Consider the following 19,553-nt stretch of genomic DNA (forward strand, 5'->3'; position numbering starts at 1 on the left):
GCCCTCCCTTTCTCTTTCCTTCTCAAAGAGCAAACGGGAGCTCATGTTGCACCGTTTCGCACCTTGCATCCCTCCCACCCCTCCCATAAGACACAGCTCAGCACCTGAGTGCTGCTTGGTTAGTTCACGTTGCAGCGTTGCATTCCACTTGGCGGGGGGGGCTGGTTAACGGCAGGCTTCTGGGGCCAGCTTTGATGACTTCTGCTTGTTATAAACAATGCTGTAGTGAACATCCTTGCAGGGGGCACTCATGCAGTAGGATCTGTAGTGTAGATCCTTGGGAGTGGAGCTCCTGGGCCAGGAAGATCTGTGTATTCGGTCAATTCTCTCCATTGAGGTTGCATCAAAATAGTAGCGGCGTTTTGTTGCCGGGACACCAAAGCCAGGTTCCCCCCTCTAATCCCAGCGCCCAGTGGGCCTCCTCACGCCACATCCTGACACGATGCTCCTACCTCCTCCTCTGCCCCGGCCACCATTTAAGAGAATAAACAGCTTCCAATGGACAGTTTAGACAAACTTTTCCTAGGTGTAAACCTTGTCTAAAGGCTTGGCTCAATGGACTACGACAAGTTTAGCTGCTTTGGTTCTGATTACCCTGGGATTTCCTAAAACCATGCCCTCACATACAACCCAGCCAGGGCTTTAGCGTGGCAACCCAGCACCTGTGTCTGAGCCCCCTGGCTCTCTTTCGTGGCCACGTTTCCGTGTAAGATGGCTCAGGCAGTGCCCAGACCAAGTTCATTGCTCTGTGTCTGGAAATGCCGGCACAGCACCTACAGTTCTTCCTGGAAATCAAGTTTACGTTTAACGAAAGAAGGTGAACTCTTTTTTGAGTAGTACTTAGTGGCTATTTGGCTGATCAAAAATATTACCTTTCATACTGCTAATAACTTGCAAATGTCATCAAGACATACTAAAACAGGTGGGTACCACCCTCCTATTGGAAGTGATTTTTGTACTGCTATGCTAACGGGGTAGGGCAACTTTGTAGACAGAAGCAAATCTGAAAGAGAAACCTGTTTTGCTTCCTATTCGAATTTGGGACAAGTCATCTTTCTACACCCCTTTTAGCTGTCACCTTTGGCTTCCCTCCAGGGAGAGTACGTTTTTTTCCCAGGGTCGAGCCACATGCTGAAATACCATCACACTTAAGAGCGTGGGAAATAGGCTATGTTCCTCATGCTAAACACAAATTTAAAATATGCCCGAAAAACTCTGGTTCTACATATACCCGAAAACCTGTGGTTCTAGATATACGTATTTTTTTTATCATGGGGGTAACCATAACCATGACCAAACATGATAGAATGAACAGTTCACCTCCAAAAGTGCCATTCCGGAAGAGGGAGAGTGAGTTGAAATACATGCCTTCCAGGCTGCGCCGTAAGCCGAGCTACGCTGCCCAGGGTCAGGGACGGCAGTGCAAAGCTGAAGCTAAAAACCTGTTCCACTCAATCCCAGTTCATCACTTTTTTCTCAGGCTCTTTGCGAAAGCGGGGCGGGGTGGGGGGTAGGGATTCTATAAAACAGGCATCTAACAACACGTGTCAACAGTCCGAAAGGGAGCTAACCAGCCCAAATCCGAGAATTCCAATAAATAAATGAGACCGAACGTTTCTTGCCCGCGATCCTGTCACTGGAGCCGCTGGGGAGGGGAGGGGAGGCGTGTGCAGCCGGAGAGCAGGTATGGTTATTTATGGCGTGCTGCTGACGACGGGGCTTTCCATATGAGGAGCAGCTCAGCGGAGGCCCCGGCAAACTCGGCTCGGAAGGCGTCCAGCGTGAGAGCGAGCGAGCGAGCGAGCGACAGAGAGGGAGAAAGCACGCGCAACACAAGGGGACATGAATAAACATGACAGGCAGTAAAACCATACAAATCTAAAATGCTGTAACTTTCAGAAAGAATTTAGGGCAAAAGAAAACACACACACACACACACACACACACACAAACCGAGTATTGTTGGCTTTGGGACAATTTTCCAAGAGGAAGATGCAGGTGCTGACTTTCAGACCAAGTCTGTTTCGCCACCTCCCTAGCTACATGCTGGGTTCTTCAGCGGAGGCCAAGTGACAGTTCTGTTAAGTGGGAGCTGACCGGGCCTGGGCTGTGGCCCAGGGGTAAAAGCCCCGGTCTGCAGTGCCGGCATCCTATATGGGCACAGGTTTGAGTCCCGGCTGCTCCACTTCCAATCTAGCTCTCTGCTATGGCCTGGGAAAGCAGTAGAAGATGGCCCAAGTCCTTGGGTCCCTGCATCTGCGTGGGAGACCTGGAAGAAGCTCCTGGCTCTTGGCTTTGGATCAGCCCAGCTCCGGCCATTGCTGCCATCTGGGGAGTGAATCAGCAGATGCAAGACCTCTCTCTCTCTGCCTCTGCCTCTCTCTAACTCTGCCTTTCAAATAAATAAATAAATCTTAAACAAGAGAGAGAGAGAGAGAGAGCTAGCTAGCTGACAAGGAGCACCTATTGTGCACCACACCAGGTCAGGCCCTCTAGTGTGGAGAGTAGGCAAGTCTGCCCCCAGCTCCTGGGCAGGGCAGTGGGTGCCATGGCGACAGGCCAGGGAATGGGGCAACACCACGAGGAGGGGATGGAACCTGCGGCAGGGAGTCTCTCAAGGCCACACCGCACCCCAGAGCACTTCATTCTTGGGGTCAGGTGGACAGGTGAGTGCTGAGTTGGTATCAGTTTCACCCCCAAGGCAGGCTCTGTGCCATCCCCCAAGTTACTCGGGCTACGTCATTCCCTCGTCTTCCTGGGAGCCACTGTGGGGTGGCACTGCGAGGTGGCTGTTCCCACAGTGATGCAGGGGTGTCTGGAAACGAATTCCACACCCGTGGGGGGCACCCCAAGCCAAGAGGTTCCTTACAGTGGAGTGTGGACCCCCTTCGTGCTCTGAGCCTTCCAAGAGCCGCCTGCATCGAGCAAGGGCACTGAGGCTCTGAAATGCATTTGGCAAAGGGGATCCAGCGGACTGCCCACCCTGAGCTCACCACGTTCCCCTGTCCCTCTGCGCTTCTCCCCATTCCTCGCCCTCTGCTTCTTTCCAGCCAGCGACTGCCGATGGTGTCACTGGGACAGCAGGTGGCTCAGCACTGGCCACTGCCAAGGGCAGCTGTCCAGACTTCCTGTCCTGTCCCCACACCTCTGCCTCTGCCCGTCCCCCAGATCCACTTCCGTGGGCACGGCCAGCTGACCAGTAGCTCTGAAGTACTATTGAGCATTGGAGAATGAGCAGTCTGTGCATCCTTTCATTTTCTAAAAATAGATTTATTTCTTTATTTGAAAGTCAGAGTTACATAGAGAAGGAGAGAGAGAGAGAGAGAGAGGGGTCTTCCATCTGTTGGTTCACTCCCCAGATGGCTGCAATGGCCAGGGTTGAGCCAGGCTGAAGCCAGGAGCCAGGAGCTTCTTCTGGGTCTCCCACGTGGGTGCAGGGGCCCAAGGACTTGGGCCATTATGTGCTGGTTTTCCCCGGCCATCAGCAGGGAGCTGGCTCAGAAGAGGAGTAGCTGGGACATGAACCTGTACTTTCCTTTCATAGTTCGATTTCAAATGTCATGGTGTGACTTCCAGCAGTATTCTTGGTGGGTCTTATTTTTGCAATAAATTGGAAACCAATATCTCAGAAAGCAAACTAGGAACCACACTGAGTGGTACGGTTATTTCATTGCTAACCACAGAGCTTTGCAAATGTCAAATGGCAGAGGTCTGCTCTGTGAGGTGGGCAGAGTGTGGTCCATCGGGAAGATGCTGGCAAAATCTTTAGAGACTGGCCACGTGCATGCAGGGTGCTTTCTCTAAAGCCAGGGGTCCCAGAGCAAGGACAGGAGTGCTCAGCCTACCCCTCCTGAGACGTCCACTTTGTAGCTGGGATGCCCAGAGACTTCCGCAGGCAACTTTTGTGACTCAAGGTGGTTTCCCAGGAATTTAGGCAAGGATCATTTACTCTCAACTCAAAGAGAGCCTGGGCTTGAAAGGCGCAGGGGTGCCCAGGACTGATCAGCTATGACAACCCTCTGCACCTGCACATCTGGACTGGAATCTCTCGGGTTCACCTTCCAGGTTGCAAATTTTCTGGCCCCAAAGACTTGAAAATACTTTTTTGTTAACCAAGAAAGCATTTTTTTAATAGATGAAAGCACTGAAAATTTTTATGATTTTCATATGAACACTACAGCCCTAAGACTTGCCAACAGTTGTGTAAGGGATGTGCATTTAAGAAGAAAACAGCAAAGTTACCAAGGCGGGAGAGGGGGGATTTAAGTCCAGAACATACATTTTTTTAAGTTATGGTCGATGACAACTTTATTATAAAAACACCGCCCTATGGCACATAAGAACTAACTCAGAGGATTTAATATATGCCGATATTTACCGTCTAACTTGATACTGTGGTTGGAACTGAAATGGTTTCGTCTCCTGGAGATTTTCCCATTCGTTGTTCTACGGGAGCGGAACACATGTGAACGAGCGGACACACGCGGGAGCGCGCGCACCTGTAGAACTGCTTCCCATCCTCTACGCGCCAGTCTGCAAATGCTATCTTTTTATTCATCCTCAATTAACGTCCAAGGCATTAAGCGTTGATACGCAGAGTTGTAAAATAAAGAGAGCCTGCGGTTCGAAATGTGCATTAAGGATGTATATTTTATTTCATAAGAAAATAAAACTGTGTACAAAACGGATCACCTCTGTCCGCCCCGCTGCCGATCCCGACTTGTCTGGGTTTCCCTCCTTAGGGAGCCGGGAGCTCGCGGGCACTGCATTGCGCCGCGTCGCTGGAGAGCTGCATCACGCCCTGCTGCGCGGACGCCTGCAGAATCGCCCAGAGCCTGGCAGGGTCCTGGCAGTTGTGCTGGCGCGCCCAGTGCACGAGCAGCTCCTCCCTCCGCCCCAGCGTCTGGGCGCACAGGACGCAGTGGAAGCCCGCGCGAGACCACAGCACAACAGAGTGGGGGCCGGCACCCTCCGGGCCCCGAGGGTCCGCCTCTGGCTCCTGCGTCCCCTCCTTTCCCACGAGGGTTTCCGCCCCGAGCGGATGATGCGGGTAGAGCTGCCCGTTGAGTTTCGGACAGGCGCGCAGGTCTTCCCCGGCCAGCTGCGTCCTCTGGGGCCCCGGCGTCCAGTCGGGAGTGGCCTGCTGTTTGGCCGGTTCTTCTGCGGCCCCTTTGCCTCCGGCCACGAGCCCCTCTTGGAGCCTGCCCTGAATTTCCTCTCCGTGAACATAAAGTAAATGAAACTTTATGTCGGCGAAAGACTGGGCGGTGACCTGACAACGGCCGCACTTGATCTGTAATCTGACCTCCTCGGCCTGGTTCAGAAGGAAGTCTTCTTCCAGGCTGGACTTGCCCTCCCTGCAAAGGGCAGAAACGGTCCAGGTGAGAGCTCGCTGGAAAACCCGGCTGGGAGGCTCCAGCTCCCTGTGGTTACCCTGGCAATGGTGTCGTCACGGGGTGCTGCAAGAGCACTTGGTGCCGCAAAGGTGACCGCCCCCTGTCCCCACCCGCCAGCGGCGGCACCCGATGCAGCTTGGACGTTCTACGCAGAAGTCAACATCTAACTCCTGGAGAACAGGTGAGAAGTGAGATTTCCTTGGACAAACACAATAGAGAAAAGCACAGGAGGGAACCAGTGTTGTGGTGCAGCAGGCTGAGCCACTGCCTACAGTGCTGGCATCCCACAGGGGCGCCGGTTCGAGTCCCGGCTGCTCCACTTTAGATCCAGCTCTGGGCTAAGGCGCCTGGGACAGCAGCAGAGGATGGCCCATGTGCTTGGGCCCCTGCACCCACGGTGTCAGCCAGGCTCAGACCCAGCCATTGCAGGCATTTGGGGAGTGAATCGGTGGATAGAAACGCACACACACTCTCTCTCTTGCTGTCTCTCCCTCTTCAATAAATACTGAAGTCTTTTTTTTTTTTTTTTTAAAGCACAGTAGTTTCAAAGAGAACAAAGTGCTGAAGAAGAGGTAAAAACTATTGAAAAGCAGGCGAGGATCCCTTATGATCATCAAATGTGACAGAGGAAGCCCAAAAATGACACAGCAAGTATTTAGGGCAGTGGTGGGGAACCAGTGTTTTTTTTTTTTTTTTTTTTTTTTTTTTTGCCAAGAGCTATCTGGATATTGAGAACTTCATTCACGGGCCATTACAAAATGACCAAGGTAGAAATGAGCTTAGAAATGTAGATTTCCTGAATGGCAAGTCCTTGGCAGGCCCAGACCAAATGATTTCTCAGGCCTTATATGGCCCACCGGCCCGGGGCTGCCCACCTGGTTTAGAGAAACTGGGAGTGCTGAGAGCTGTACTGCGCGGAGAACCTCAAGTGTGGTCCTCAGGTGCCTGCGGGAAGCGCCTGCAAGGAAGCTCCCGTCAGCCATCAGGGTGGCGATCGGATGCTCACAGCCCAGCCTGGGGGCCTCTCTGCCCACCCTGCTAGGAAGCGGAGCCTGCAAACAGCCACGGCCCATGGAGAAGAGGGCCTGGCCTGGCGGGGAGTACAGAGGATAGCTCTGGGATCTGCTCTGAGACCCCTGTCACATGGTGGGTGGGGCACGTGAAGCTGTTTAGATGTAATTCTGTGGATGCGATTGGGTGGGTGGGGAGGGGAAGATCACTTGTAAACCATTAGGAAATAGCCACAATAATATACAGCCTCATTTTCAGATGGAAGCATACTCCCCGTCACCCAACTGCCCCAGCACAGTGTAAAGTTTATTTGTTAAATATCTTATCTATTGTTTATTAGAGAGACAGTGGGGGTGGGAGGAGAGAGCGAGCGAGAGAAAGAGCAAGCGCTTCCATCCACGGGTGCACTCCCCACATGCCCATAGGAGCTGGGACTTGGCCAGGCTGACGCTGAGGCCCAGAAACTCAACCTGGGTCTTGCATGCAGGTGCAGGGACCCAATTTCTTGAGCCACCCACTGCACCTCCCAGGGTCTGAATTGACAGGAGGCTGGAACTAGGAGCCAGAGCCAGACACTGAACCTGGGGCCTCTGACACAGGTCGCAGGCATGCTAACTGCTAGGCCACACACCGTTCCCACACCTTAAAATGGCACTTACGCCCTGGCTTACGTGGGTAGAATAATTAAACATTACGAGTGACCAGAGAGCAAAGAGGAGTGAAGTCATTCTTCCCAGAGCCACGGGCATTAGGCAGCTACCTTACAAGATTCTCATCTTCTACAAACGCTTCTTCCCGAACCTCAGGTCTCACCCTCCCGCCCCAGCCAAAGCACTCTCCTCGCTCACCTGTCGGGCGATGCCGCCCTCCCGCGTACACCGGCGTCCCGGGCTCTGCTCTTGGCCGCAGTTCCGGGCTGGGGCTCACTGGGGGCGGGCTCGGTGCTGATCACGACCCTGTGCACCTCCTTGAGGTGCCCCAAGTAGACCCGCACGTGGCCGAACACTTTGGCGCAAAACTCACAGCACACGAGCTTCTTCGGACGGCTCTCGGCGTGCTGAAGCTTCATATGTGTGCTCAGGCTGCCCGCGCGGACGTAGGCCTTACGACACACGCGGCAGCTGTAGGGCCGCGTGTCCGGGTGCGTGCTCATGTGGTCGCGAAGGTGCTGTTTGAACTGGAAGTGGCGGCTGCACACGTGGCACCGGTGCCAAGGCTTCTTCAGGCCACAGAAGCCATTGCGCAGCCCCGGGCCGGGCTTCGGGGAGGGGCCCCGGTCCTGCTTGCAGCCGAGACATTTGGCAAGGGGGCAAAGGTCTTGCCCGGGGCTGCTGGGGGTCTGAGATGGCAGCAGGGCAACAGAAGCAGCCAGGGGGGCCAGGGTGGGCACGGCGAGGACAGGTTTGGGCATGATGCTCCGGTATTTTTTCACAGCTCCGGGCTTCTGGTCTCTGGATTCCTGGGGGGTGTGCTTAACTCTCTCCTTGGCATCTCTGCACTTGCTCACAAGGCCTTTGCGCCGCTTCCCCTGAAATGCCAGAACGTCGTCTGGCGCCTTTCGCTTTTTGGCTCTTCCCTTTGCTGCCCTGCCGTTCAGTCTGGTTTTGTGGCTGACGTCCGGTTTGGTGGCTGGACAAAAGGCTCTCTCACAGGGGCTCAGCCTGGATGCCTGGGGGCCAGGGGTCTTGCCGACCGCCATTTGGGCGGCTGCACCGGAGCCTTCTGGGATGGAAGCTGGCTGCTCACAGCTGGCCCCGGGCCTTGGGAAAGGACACTCTGCAGGGCTTGCCTCCGAGGCCAGTTTGAAGACCTCTGCTGTCCTCGCTCTTGAGATGGGCAGCTTGCCCCTGGGCACTGAGATCCATTGCACGGCACTGCCCAGCACGGCAGGCGCTGGACTGGCCACGGCTTTTGCAAGATCACCCGGCGCTTTGTGTTTGTCACTGGTGACGGCAGGAGCTTTGGCGGATGCCTTCCTGCTCGCAAAGTTTGTTTTCCTTGGGGTCTTGCTGAGGCCCTGCTCGGCAGTGGGCCCCGCCGGAGAGGAGAGGGCTGGGGTGCCGGGATGCTTGCTGGTCCCTGGAGGTCTGGAGTGGCTACGGCTGCCCCTATTGGTCGGCGTGGCTGCGCCAATGCTGCCGGCTGGGGCTTGGTGTGGTGAAGCCGCCTGCTCCGGTGGACTGGGCTGGTGTGGCAGCTCGGGATTCTGGGCAGGTGGGGACGGCGACCTCTGAGGACAGGTCTGGGTCTTGCCCCAGGCGCCCTCAGGAGAGCTGGGGAGGGGCCTCCTGCTGCAGCCTTTGTTGCTCCCTGGGGACTGATACCGCGGGATGGGCAGCTTCAGGTTCCCAGGCAGCCTGGCTTTCTGCACTGGCTGAGCCGCAGCGACGTGGGGCAAGGCGACGAGCGAAAACGTCCCCTCTTGGCCAGCCACCTGCATCAGGGCATAGTTCTGGGCGGGCAGCCCCAGCGGCCTGGCGGTGCCGGCCGGCCCCTGCCCCGCCTGATCTGAGAGCGCTGGCGGCTGGCACGGCAGCACCCGGGGTGGTAGGACACGGGGCACAATTTTTGGGGCGATCGTCCTGAACTGCCTCTTGCTCTTCCATCCTTTCCCGCTGTGTGCAGGCCCAGAAGGGGTGCTGGATTCACCTGCAATGACGCAGACCGGTTACTGTGGGGGTGCGGGGTCCCCTTCCCGCCACTGGGAGTTCAGATCATGTCTGGTTTGTGCACCCTCCTGGGGTGCTCCTGTCTCTACTGACCACTTCCCCTAACCACATGTTGATGGGCGTCTTTGCCACTAACTACCGAGCTCGCTGGGAGCTGGGTTCTGGTCCTGCTGCTGACCGGATTCCGACTCATCCCCACAAGCCGGGCAGCCCTGCCTCCTGCCCCGTCTCCCTGTGGCACGGCCTGCTGCACACTTTACATGCACACCCTGCCTTCCCTATTAAACCTAAGCTCCAGGAGTGCGGAGGGCAGGCGCGATTCATCTTGGTGGCTCTCACTGTGTCTCCTGCATGAAACAAATGTTTCTTGTAGCAGACTTGTTTGTCATTCAGTTTGGGGGTGGGGTGGGGGGCACCGTGTGACCCAGTGGCTGTGCGATCTGTTCTGCACCGCCATGGGAGTTCCAGGCTGAATGCGCGCTTTGTGGCTGTTTCCCTGTGGGACTTGTGAATTTCTTCTCACACCTTTCAATCTGTTTATGTGAGCTTTCGCAATTAAATCGCCACTGTTTAAAAGGCTGATGTGACACCTTAAAAAATGTTGAGCGGAGAGACACAAAGTGATAAATAGAGATTTGGAGACAAAACAAGAAATACAGGAATCAAACAGAGAGCGCCTTCCGGGATACTGATTGGAACAATTCTAACTAACAGAGTAACACCTCCTTCTCTCCAGATTAATTAGCCTGGCCCGAGACCAATTACTACTGGCTTAGGAGAACAATTAGGGAACGGCTCCTCGCCCTGCTCCCAAGGGCTGAGCCATATCTTTCATTCCGAGGGTGCAGGGCGGCTCATCAGTAAGCGCCTCCTTCCACGGAGATCTCACCTCAGCTCCTCATTGCTAGGCACCCAGGCTACCCTGGGGGGGGCTTTGCTCCCACCAGCCCCCTCCTGAAACATCTGGGGCCAGATGTGTGTTGCAACTCACACTTGTAAATTTCAGAAAGCCAGTAAGATGCGTGTACACCTAATGTTAGGTGATACCCAACAGAATCTGCAAGGCACCCGTAATGAAGCCTCTTACCACGGCTGCAGCAACATTGTGTGGGTATTTACAAGCGGGGCAAATAAAAGGTTCTCACACAGTTTTATTGTAGTTCGCGTTTCTGCCTCTGAAAGAGGCTGGTACCCACGTTTTGATAACATTTTCTGTTTTCAGAAAATTTGGGTGCTGTGCTTAGGGACGGAAGAGCTATCTGCTGGGGCGGGCATCGTGCTACAGAAGGTGAAGTTGCCTCCTGCAAAGCTGGCACCCCATTATTGGAGTGCTGGTTTGGGCCGGATCTAGCTTCCGATCCAGCGCCCTGCTGATGTGCCTGGGAAAGCAGAGGAAGACGGCCCAGGAGTTTGGGCCCTTGCCACACACGTGGGAGACCAGGATGGAGTTCCGAGCTCCTGGCTTTGGGCTGACCCAGCCCTGGGCCCTGGCTGTTGAGGCTATTTGGGAAGTGAACCAGGCAATAGAAGATCTCTCTCTCTCTCTGTCTCTCTCTGTCTCTCTCTTTGTATCACTCTGCTTTCAAATCAATCAATCTTAAGAGAGAGAGAGAGATAGAGAGAACTATTTTTTCTTGGATACCAGGAATACAAATCTAGTGAAACTGACAAAAACTTAAATCAACCTTGATTTCAATGCCTACAGCTGGTAAACTAGTAACTCTTGCAGGAGGCTGATTCTTTCAGCAACACTAACAGTTCCTAAATAAGTGGCAGAGCAGGGTGAGCTGAAACACCTGCTCGCCAACCAGTCTTGGAAAGCCGTCAGTGCTCGGTGAGGCAAAGGTGGATTTGGGGAATCCTTCCACGCAGTGGCTCGCCTGAGGGGAGGACACAGAGGCACTGGTGCTGTGGGCTGGGGAAGACAGGGAGGGGTAATCCTGGCTCCTGCCGTTTTCCCTCTTCATTCTTCTACCAGGGAGCTCAGGGGTAAACGCACCGGTCAGCAGCGTCCCAGGAGTCACCTCGTGGGACCGCAGTGCGTGCCTCTTCCTGCTATGGAGCTTGAACTATTTCCGGTCTGCCCTTATGGCTGGAACCTGTAACAGTTTTTCACTGCTCAGCCACTTTCTCATCTCTTTTGGAGGAAGAACTGAAGTGAGTTGTTAACAGAGCCATCGAGTAAGAGTGAGGAGAATTTGCAGAATTAACCTAAAATTAATGATTAGCTTTTGGTCACCTATTAGCTAAGCAGGTTACTAATAAGGGTCTTTGCATAGCATGAGTAAAGGCGAGAAAAGACACTGGGGGCATTCTAGTGTCTTTTTAAGTTTTTAAAAAAGATTTATTTGATTAGAGTGACACAGAGAGGGAGACACACAGTGTGTGTGCGCACACACACACACTTGATCTTCCATCTGCTAGTTCACTCCCCAGATGGCCGCAACAGCTCGGGCTAGGCCCGGTGAGAACTCCATCTGGGTCTCCCATGTGGGTAGCAGGGACCCAGGTACTTGGGCCATCATCCACTGCTTCCCAGGCACGTTAGCAGGAAGCTGGACTGGAAACAGAGCAGCCCCGACTTGAACTGTCCCTCCTGTATGGGATGCTGGTACCGCAACCATGGTCCCCATTTCTAGCTCTCAGTATTTACTGAGAAAAAAAAAAAACCCACATAGCGAGAAGAGCCAGGGCTACAGCTGTCTTTGATCAGTCACAACCCCTCTTGAAACATGTGGCAGGCCATGTGCCACAGCTCACTCGACAGCTCACACGTGATGGCCACATGTGATGGCCCCGTGCCCTCAGAGGAAGAGCCAGAGCCCTCGCAGTGACCTGCAATCAATGGCTGTGTGCCACTGGGCTCCGGGGGACGTGGGACTTGGTTCTCTAATTCACTACCTGCCAGTTGCGGGAGCCTCTTTGCTGTTCTTTAAACATGCCGGGCACACGCCTCCGCAGAGCTCTGTGCCGGCTGCTCCCAGGGCCCAGAACACCCTTCCCACACTAAATCCCCAGCTCTTGCGGGAATCTTCCCGGGAGCGCCTCTCCGACCACTGCACTGAAACCCCAGCCCCCTTGCGAACCCACGCCCTGCTCCCTCTTCCTGCTGTAGCTTTCTCTGCAACGTCTGCACACGCTCATGGTCTGTTTTCCCGTGCTGGACTGCATTCGCCTGTTTTCAGGGCCTGGGAACAGAGTCCAGGGCGTGGCAGGGATTCGGTTAGTATTTGCTGAGTTTGTTAGGTGGTGAGAAAACGATCCAGGAGGTAGCTAGTGTATGCACAGGGTATCCCTAAACCTCGCCTCTCTGCAAACCATTCCCCTGCAAATCATTCAGTGGCAGGGTAAGCAAGGAGCTGGTGCCGGTGATGGAACCCTTGGGGAGAGGGCACGGGCCAAGCAGTAGGAGAACAGTAAGTCGTGCCGCTGGGGAACAGACAGCAACGCGGGCACGGGTGCACCACGAAGGAGAAAGTGCTGCAAAGATGGTGTGGCCATCCAAGGAGGGGGGAGTAGGAGGATCCCAGCGAGGACAGCCAGGAGCATCGGCAGGTGGGTGTCGCTCCCCGTCTTCATGGGGGAACGACACTAAGCCCTGCCTAGGCTTCATATCCGAGTCACGGCACCATTATGTCGCTCCCCCTCTTCGTGGAGGAGCAACACAGGACCCTGCGCTGTTCTTTCGTCTGCTCGGCCCTCCCCAGGTTTGCTGCTGGTTCTTCCCGGGTTGGCTACTATCCCTTCCACCTCCGTGGAAGGGCAGTTCCCCCTGGCCGCATTCCCCACTTCCGCAGGGGAGCGGCACACCGCCGGCCGGCCCTCTCGGGGGCTGCACGGGTTCCCTTAGATGTTCCCCATAGATGTTCCCGGTGCATGCCGTCTCTCTCCTCCTTTATAGTCCTCCTCCGCCAATCCTAACTCGGCTGCCCACACGCCGAGTACGCTGCTCTCCAATCAGGAGCAAGTCCTACAGTCCATCAGCTGAACTGGAGGCAGCTGTGCGGAAGCTGTTTACTTCTCTCCCAACGCCACATTGTGGGAGAGCAGATGCATAGAATAAGTCTTAATTCGAGTAACTTAGTCTAGTCCGGATTGCTCCCCACAGGTGGGAACCGAAGACCTCGGAGGCGGGCAGTGGCAGAAGCAACGGGGTCAGAAGACCCCCTGAAGCCATCGGCGGGGCTTTGGATTACCCAGCACTAGAGAGCAAGGTGCAGAGGGAGCCGCCCCGCCCGGACACGACAGCCTGACCGCTCAGCTTCCCCCAAGCTCCCCGCAGGGTGGACAAGTGGATGCTGGGGCAGAAATCCCTATCAGGAATCACCTGCTGCCTCCCATCCACAGGGAGACCTGGATGTAGCTCCTGGCTCCTGGCTTCAGCCTGGCCCAGCCCTGGCTGTTGCGGCCATCTAGGGATTGAACCAGCAGATGAAAGATGTCTTTTCTCTCTCTCTTCTCTCCTCTCTCTCTGTCTCTCTGTCTCTCTCTTGGTCACTCTGCCTTTCAAATAAATAAAATAAGCTTACAAAAAAAAAAAATCACACAGCAGCAGTCTCAAGCTAGTCACAAAGACCGGGCGGCACAGAGCTGTGACTTTACTGGGTAACTGGAGCCTACCGACGCCGGTCTGTCTCCTGGGGAACCACACACACAGGGCAAAGGTCACTGGTAAGGTGGGGACTCTCCAAGATGTGAGAGTCACTGGACACTATCCCTTGGGTTAGAAGAGGACTTGGCCATGCTCTGCTGTTTTCCCAGGTGCATTAGCAGGGAGCTGGATTGGAAGTGGAACAGCCAGGAAATCCAACCTGTGCCGGTGTCACAGGTGGTGGCTTAACCCGCTGTGCCCCAGTGACGGTCCCCACTGAGTCAGTTTTTAAAAGCTGCATCTTTCGGGGGTGTTTGTGATGAGAATTTGTCTAATGCCAGTGTGGAAACAGACACACGGAGGGTGGCTCATGTCTGTTGTTTTCCTTGATGACTTTAATGCCAGGACTTGCCAACAATGAGGGATGCTATCCTGTGACCAACAGGCCATGCGCGACTACCTCCCGAAGCCAGGCACCAAGTACTACAGAGCTCATTACCTCCCAAGGCCAAGTGCGGAGCAGTCACGTCTTGACGAAAGCAGCAACCTGCAAGGGAGGTCAGCTGATTTAAAAAATATATATATAAAAAGTCGGGGCCGGCGCTGTGGTGCAGTGGGTTAAAGCCCTGGCCTGAAGTGCCGGCATCCCATATGGGCACCAGTTCTAGTCCCAGCTGCTCCTCTTCCAATCCAGCTCTCTGCTATGGCCTGGGAAAGTAATAGAAGATGGCCCAAGTGCTTGGGCCCCTGCACCCACGTGGGAGACCTGGAAGAAGCTCCTGGCTCCTGGATTCAGATCGGCACAGCTCTAGCTGTTATGGCCATCTGGGGAGTGAACCAGCGGATGGAAGACCTCTCTCTAACTCTTTCAAATAAATAAAATAAAAATCTTAAACATATATATATAAATATATAAAGTCATCTAAGTGACAGGGGACCTTAGCGAAGCTGGCGGTGCCAGTGCAGCTTTTAAAACCCTCAAATACTAAGGTAAATATGACTTCTTGGCACCCCACCTGCCCCATGTGGTTTGTTCTACTATGCGTCTCCAAGGCCTTTTGCAAACGGTGTGATCTACAAACTCTCGCCTGCACCTACTTAATTACAGACCTTATGGAACTGGGCCCTAAATAATGAGAGCTGGAAGTTTCCACTGACATTCGTAATTTCTGAAAATCCTGTGAAATTGCCCATAACAGAGTTAAAGAGACTCAGAGGACTTGCAGGTTTTAAACGTGGACTTTTATGAACTGGAAACAAAACAAAACAAAACAAAACAAAAAGGCCGACAGCTCCGCAAAGCTCGTTTTGCAAAATAACTCAGCGAGGACACGTCCGTTTAGGACTTTAGACGAGGCTGTTCGTATGGTGGTAAGCATATAAGGATAACTACGTTTCCAGTGGGTGAGGAACCGATCTTGCCGCGGGTTAAAAGGAAACCAGGCGGCGCTCAGTCCTTAAACGGGCTAGGACTTGGGCCCGGCCTTTTAGCTGAAGCCTCACCCGAATCCTGCGAATACGGACGGTTATCCACCTTTTATAGGTTAGGAAGAACGCGGCTTCTGGGTGCCGCTCTGGTTTTCATCGTACTGAACCCCCCAAACCCCGATTTCAGTTTCCCTCGTGGCCATCTCTGTTCCCACGGGCTGGAGGCTTTTCCAAGGCTTCCAAGGCGGTGAAAACAAACGGGGTCAAACCCGGGAGCGGCCGGGGAGGAAGGGAATGCCTTGCAACACAAGGGGGTTGCAGCTTCCCTCTGCTACAAGGACCGTCAACACGTGTAGCCAACGTCTACCTTCTCCCCGAGCCAGGAGTGGGATCTGCAGCGAGTCAGGGGCGGGGACAAGCCGCTGGGTGCGGACGGCTGCACGTGCCCTGTCGGGCGTGTGGGCAATGGGCTCGTGCGTTCTGCTCCTAAGGCCTCGGGATGGTAAACAGCACTTCTAGGGCACACGTCTGCCTCCCAGGCGCAACACGTCTCACACCCGAATTCCAGGAAACGAGACAGTACGGGATCTTGCATCCTGGGTCCAGTTCTGCCCATTCTCCGAGGCACGCCTGTCCTGCTCAGCTGAACTCTTCTTCTCTCTCTCTCTCTGAACTCTTGGCCGAGCCCCCTCCCTCCCGCATCACCAGCAGCGACCTACGGGCCCCCTCCTCCCAGCACAGGCCCTGCGGAGTCAGCTTACCAAACGGGAAAGGGAACCTTCAACTTTCTGAGCAGTGAGGTTCTTTGTCAATACCGTTCCTTAAACATCATCCCGCTGAGAACATTCTCTGTGCAGAAAACCTCACATCCCCACACTAGCCTGAGTGGGGGGTTACTGTTAGGTCTGATTTACAGACCGAGCTTGCAAAGTTGGCCACAACAGCGCCGGAACTCATATCCTGCCTGTCTGTGGCCCCTCTCACCTCTGCCCGCTGACCGCAAGTCAGAATGGGTGGGTGTGGCCACTGTGACCGTCCTCCCTAGTGGGGTTTCAACTCCTGGCTCTGTTGTGGCTTCGGCAAGTTACTCCCTGTGCCTAAATGTCACCACCTGAGAAATGGGCGCAACGGATTCTAACCGCCTAGGCCACAGCAGGGCTCCATGGGAAGACACCCAGGAGGTGTCGGACGCCCAGCAGATCTGTCTCCCGCTTTCTCTCCCAGTGAGTGTGAGGGTCCCGAGCCAGCTCTGCCTGCCCAACCCTCATTTCCTGTTTGAGAGGTGAGGGGAAGGGAGGAGACGAGGCGGCTGCTTTTCCTCAACAGTGGCCATGGTGAAGCTGCACTTCTGGGCCTCACCCCCTCTGGCCCTGACATCCGACCTATCCCATCAGGCTCTCCTCTTCCCTGTCTCCCCCGACTCCTGCAACCCTGTGTGTCCCAGGTGAGTGAGAGTTGAGGTAGGAGCACTGCCAAAGACTGGCTTCACCTGGACTCCTTCCTACTACTTCTGTTTACAGCAAGTAGTGAGGCCAACAGCTGCTCTTAAACCTCCCAGGGAAGGCGGCAACTACCCTAGCAGGTGTTCAGAGTTCAGGGGCCCTGGGGGGACTGGCGCTGGGGCGAGGGCTATGGGCACTGGCCACGCCGCTGGAGGGCAGTGTGGCCATGGCCACAGATTTCTCCATTCTGGAGGGGAAATTTCGCAGGGGCTCCCTCAGCAGTTAGGAGAAGGACAACCAGAACCTTTAAGGCATCTGTGATGTACGCCAAGGATATCATTGAGAAATGAGTTTCAAGGGTGGGCTTTGGGCTTAGTGGTTAAGATGCCACATCCCAGATTTAGCGTGCCTGGGTCGGAGCCTCTGCTTCTAGCTCCCTGCTAATGCACACCCCAGGAGGGAAGCAGATGATGGCTCAAGTACCTGGGCCCCGGCCACCCGCATCGGAGACCCAGATGCAACTCCTGGCTCCTGGCTTTGGCCTGGCCCAGCCCCAGCCATTACGACCATTTGGGGAGTGAACCAGCAGATGGAAGATCTCTCTCTCTCTCTGCCTTTCAAATCAATCCATCAATCTTCAAAAACAAATTTAAACAAGAGCTGATGACCTTCCCAGGACACTAAGCAAGACAAAGGGACACTTCTGGAGGGCTGTATCCCATCCTCTGGTCATGCTTTTTTGTGGTCAACGTAACCAGAACTGTTCACATTCGGCTGAGTGGCACAGCTGTAATTCTGACTGGTAAGTGAGTTTCCGCATGGCAAAGGCGGCAGACCGTGTCATCGTCAAACTCCCACCAGAAACGGGTACCTGCGCACGCTGCCTTCCCTGGGGAGCTGGACGTCTGCCGAATCAGCCGTTCGTCAGCGGGCCCCGGGACCACGGAAGCATCTCCTGCAAAACAGCTCTCGTGAGCAAGTTCCAAACGGAGCCCTGCGTTTGAAACCGCGTCTCTCAATAGCAGCTGGGATGGGAACTGTCTGGGATGGCCAACAGGACGCCACTTGCAGAAGAACACCTTTCCCTCGGCAGGGTAAGCGCAAAGCCCAGGTTTCCACATCAGAATGTGCACTGGGTGGGGGCAGTTCAATGGGGGCACACGTGGGAGACTTGAGCGTCTCTTGCCTTCGGTCAGAGCACCGTGATCATGAAGCCGAAGTGGATACGATGACATTTCAACAGCAGTGCGGTGACAAGCGATAGGCTGGTATCACAAAGACATTGATTTTTATAGTCTAATTTTTTTAAAGATTTATTTATTTATTTGAAAGTGTTACACAGAGAGAGGAGAGGCAGAGAGAAAGAGAGTCTTCCATCCGCTGGTTCACTCCCCAGATGGCCACAATGGCTAGATCTACACTGATCTGAGGCTAGGAGCCAGGAGCTTCCTCCGGGTCCCCCACGTGGGTACAGGGGCCCAAGGACATGGGCCATCTTTTACTGCTTTCCCAGACCATAGCCGAGAGCTGGATTGGAAGTGGAGCAGCTGAGACTTGAACCGGTGCCCATATGGGATGCAGGCACTGTAGGCGGCGACCTTACCCGCTATGCCACAGTGCCAGCCCGAAGGGATCTCTCTCTCACTAACCTTTGCCAATCAGGGAGCAGAACTGTTAGGAAAGCAAGAAACCACGCCCCTCTCCCAACAGGAATGTGCAGCAGGGCCCCTGGAGACGCAGCTGAGGAGACCTACACAGGGTGAGTCGTGATGCTCTGGCTCTCCCTCGGTGTCCCGCTTTCTGTTACGGGGCTTCCGTGAGCAACCAAGTTGATACCAGAGTCTGACTTTTATAAAGCAACTACTGCCATCAATTTTATGACACTTTTTAGCACTGACAAGGTGTTTTTTTTTTTTTTAAATGAGCAAAAGTACAAAAACAAATCACTACTAAGGTATTTTATAATTTTAGAAATAATGTACATCTCGTGGATATTTCCTAATCTGAAACCACCTGCCTTACTGTGGGGAGCAATCCGGACTAGACTAAGTTACTCGAATTAAGACTTATTCTATGCATCTGCTCTCCCACAATATGGCGCTGGGAGAGAAGTAAACAGCTTCCGCACAGCTGCCTCCAGTTCAACCAATAAACTGTAGGACTTGCTCCTGATTGGAGAGCAGCGTACTCGGCGTGTGGGCAGCCGAGTTAGGATTGGCGGAGGAGGACTATAAAGGAGGAGAGAGACGGCATGCACCAGGAACATCTAAGGGAACCCGTGCAGCCCCCGAGAAAGCCGGCCGGCGGTGTGCCGCTCCCCTGCGGAAGTGGGGAATGCGGCCAGGGGGAACTGCCCTTCCACGGAGGTGGAAGGGATAGTAGCCAACCCGGGAAGAACCAGCAGCAAACCCGGGGAGGGCCGAGCAGACAGAACAGCGCAGGGTCCTGTGTCGTTCCCCCACGAAGACGGGGAGCGACATAATGGTGCCGTGACTCGGATATGAAGCCTAGGCAGGGTTTAGTGTCGTTCCTCCACGAAGAGGGGGAGCGACATAATGGTGCCGTGACTCGGATAGGAAACCTAGCTCGGATAGGAAACCTAGGACGGATAGCAAACTTAGGAGGGAAGAAACGGGAGGAAGTGGAAAATTACCGGAGAAAGAGACTAGCAAACAGCCTAGGGAAAAGCCGGACGAAAAGGGTGCCGGAAGAAGCTATTGAAAGCCTAGGCATAGACTCGGATACGGACTACGGGGGGAAGCTGGGAGAAATCTCTAAGGTCGAAAACGAGAAGTGAAAGCTAGAACAAACAGACTCAGACGCAGACTGTGGGGAGAGGCCAGGAGAAATGAGGGAGGAATATTGTTGGAAGAAAACTTAGGGAAACATACCGGGTAGAGAAAACTGTTAGGGAAATTGAAGCCGCGGGGGGCAGGCCAAGGCGGACACGAAAGCCACTTTGGGATTCTCAAGTTAGCCCGGGAATGGGGGGCGAAAAGTTGAAACCAGAAGCTGA

At 54.4% G+C, this 19,553-nt stretch overlaps 1 protein-coding gene across 1 annotated transcript in view; it reads right to left on the minus strand.

The window, feature by feature from the left end:
* Window positions 1-4,632: 4,632 nt before the first annotated feature.
* Window positions 4,633-19,553, minus strand: part of ZNF438 (zinc finger protein 438) — a 154,911-nt gene continuing 139,990 nt past the window's right edge. Inside the window, exons 5-8 of the mRNA XM_089311883.1 lie at window positions 17,409-17,492; window positions 14,167-14,214; window positions 7,256-9,056; window positions 4,633-5,357 (exon numbers count right to left, since the gene is read on the minus strand). Of these exons, the coding sequence (XP_089168009.1) occupies window positions 4,739-5,357; window positions 7,256-9,056; window positions 14,167-14,214; window positions 17,409-17,492 (2,552 nt within the window). The 3' untranslated portion in view covers window positions 4,633-4,738. The remainder of the gene's footprint in view (window positions 5,358-7,255; window positions 9,057-14,166; window positions 14,215-17,408; window positions 17,493-19,553) is intronic.

The sequence above is a fragment of the Oryctolagus cuniculus genome, chromosome 13 (genome assembly GCF_051225735.1).
Source record: "Oryctolagus cuniculus isolate XC-2025 breed Fujian yellow rabbit chromosome 13, ASM5122573v1, whole genome shotgun sequence".
Lineage (NCBI taxonomy): Eukaryota > Metazoa > Chordata > Mammalia > Lagomorpha > Leporidae > Oryctolagus > Oryctolagus cuniculus.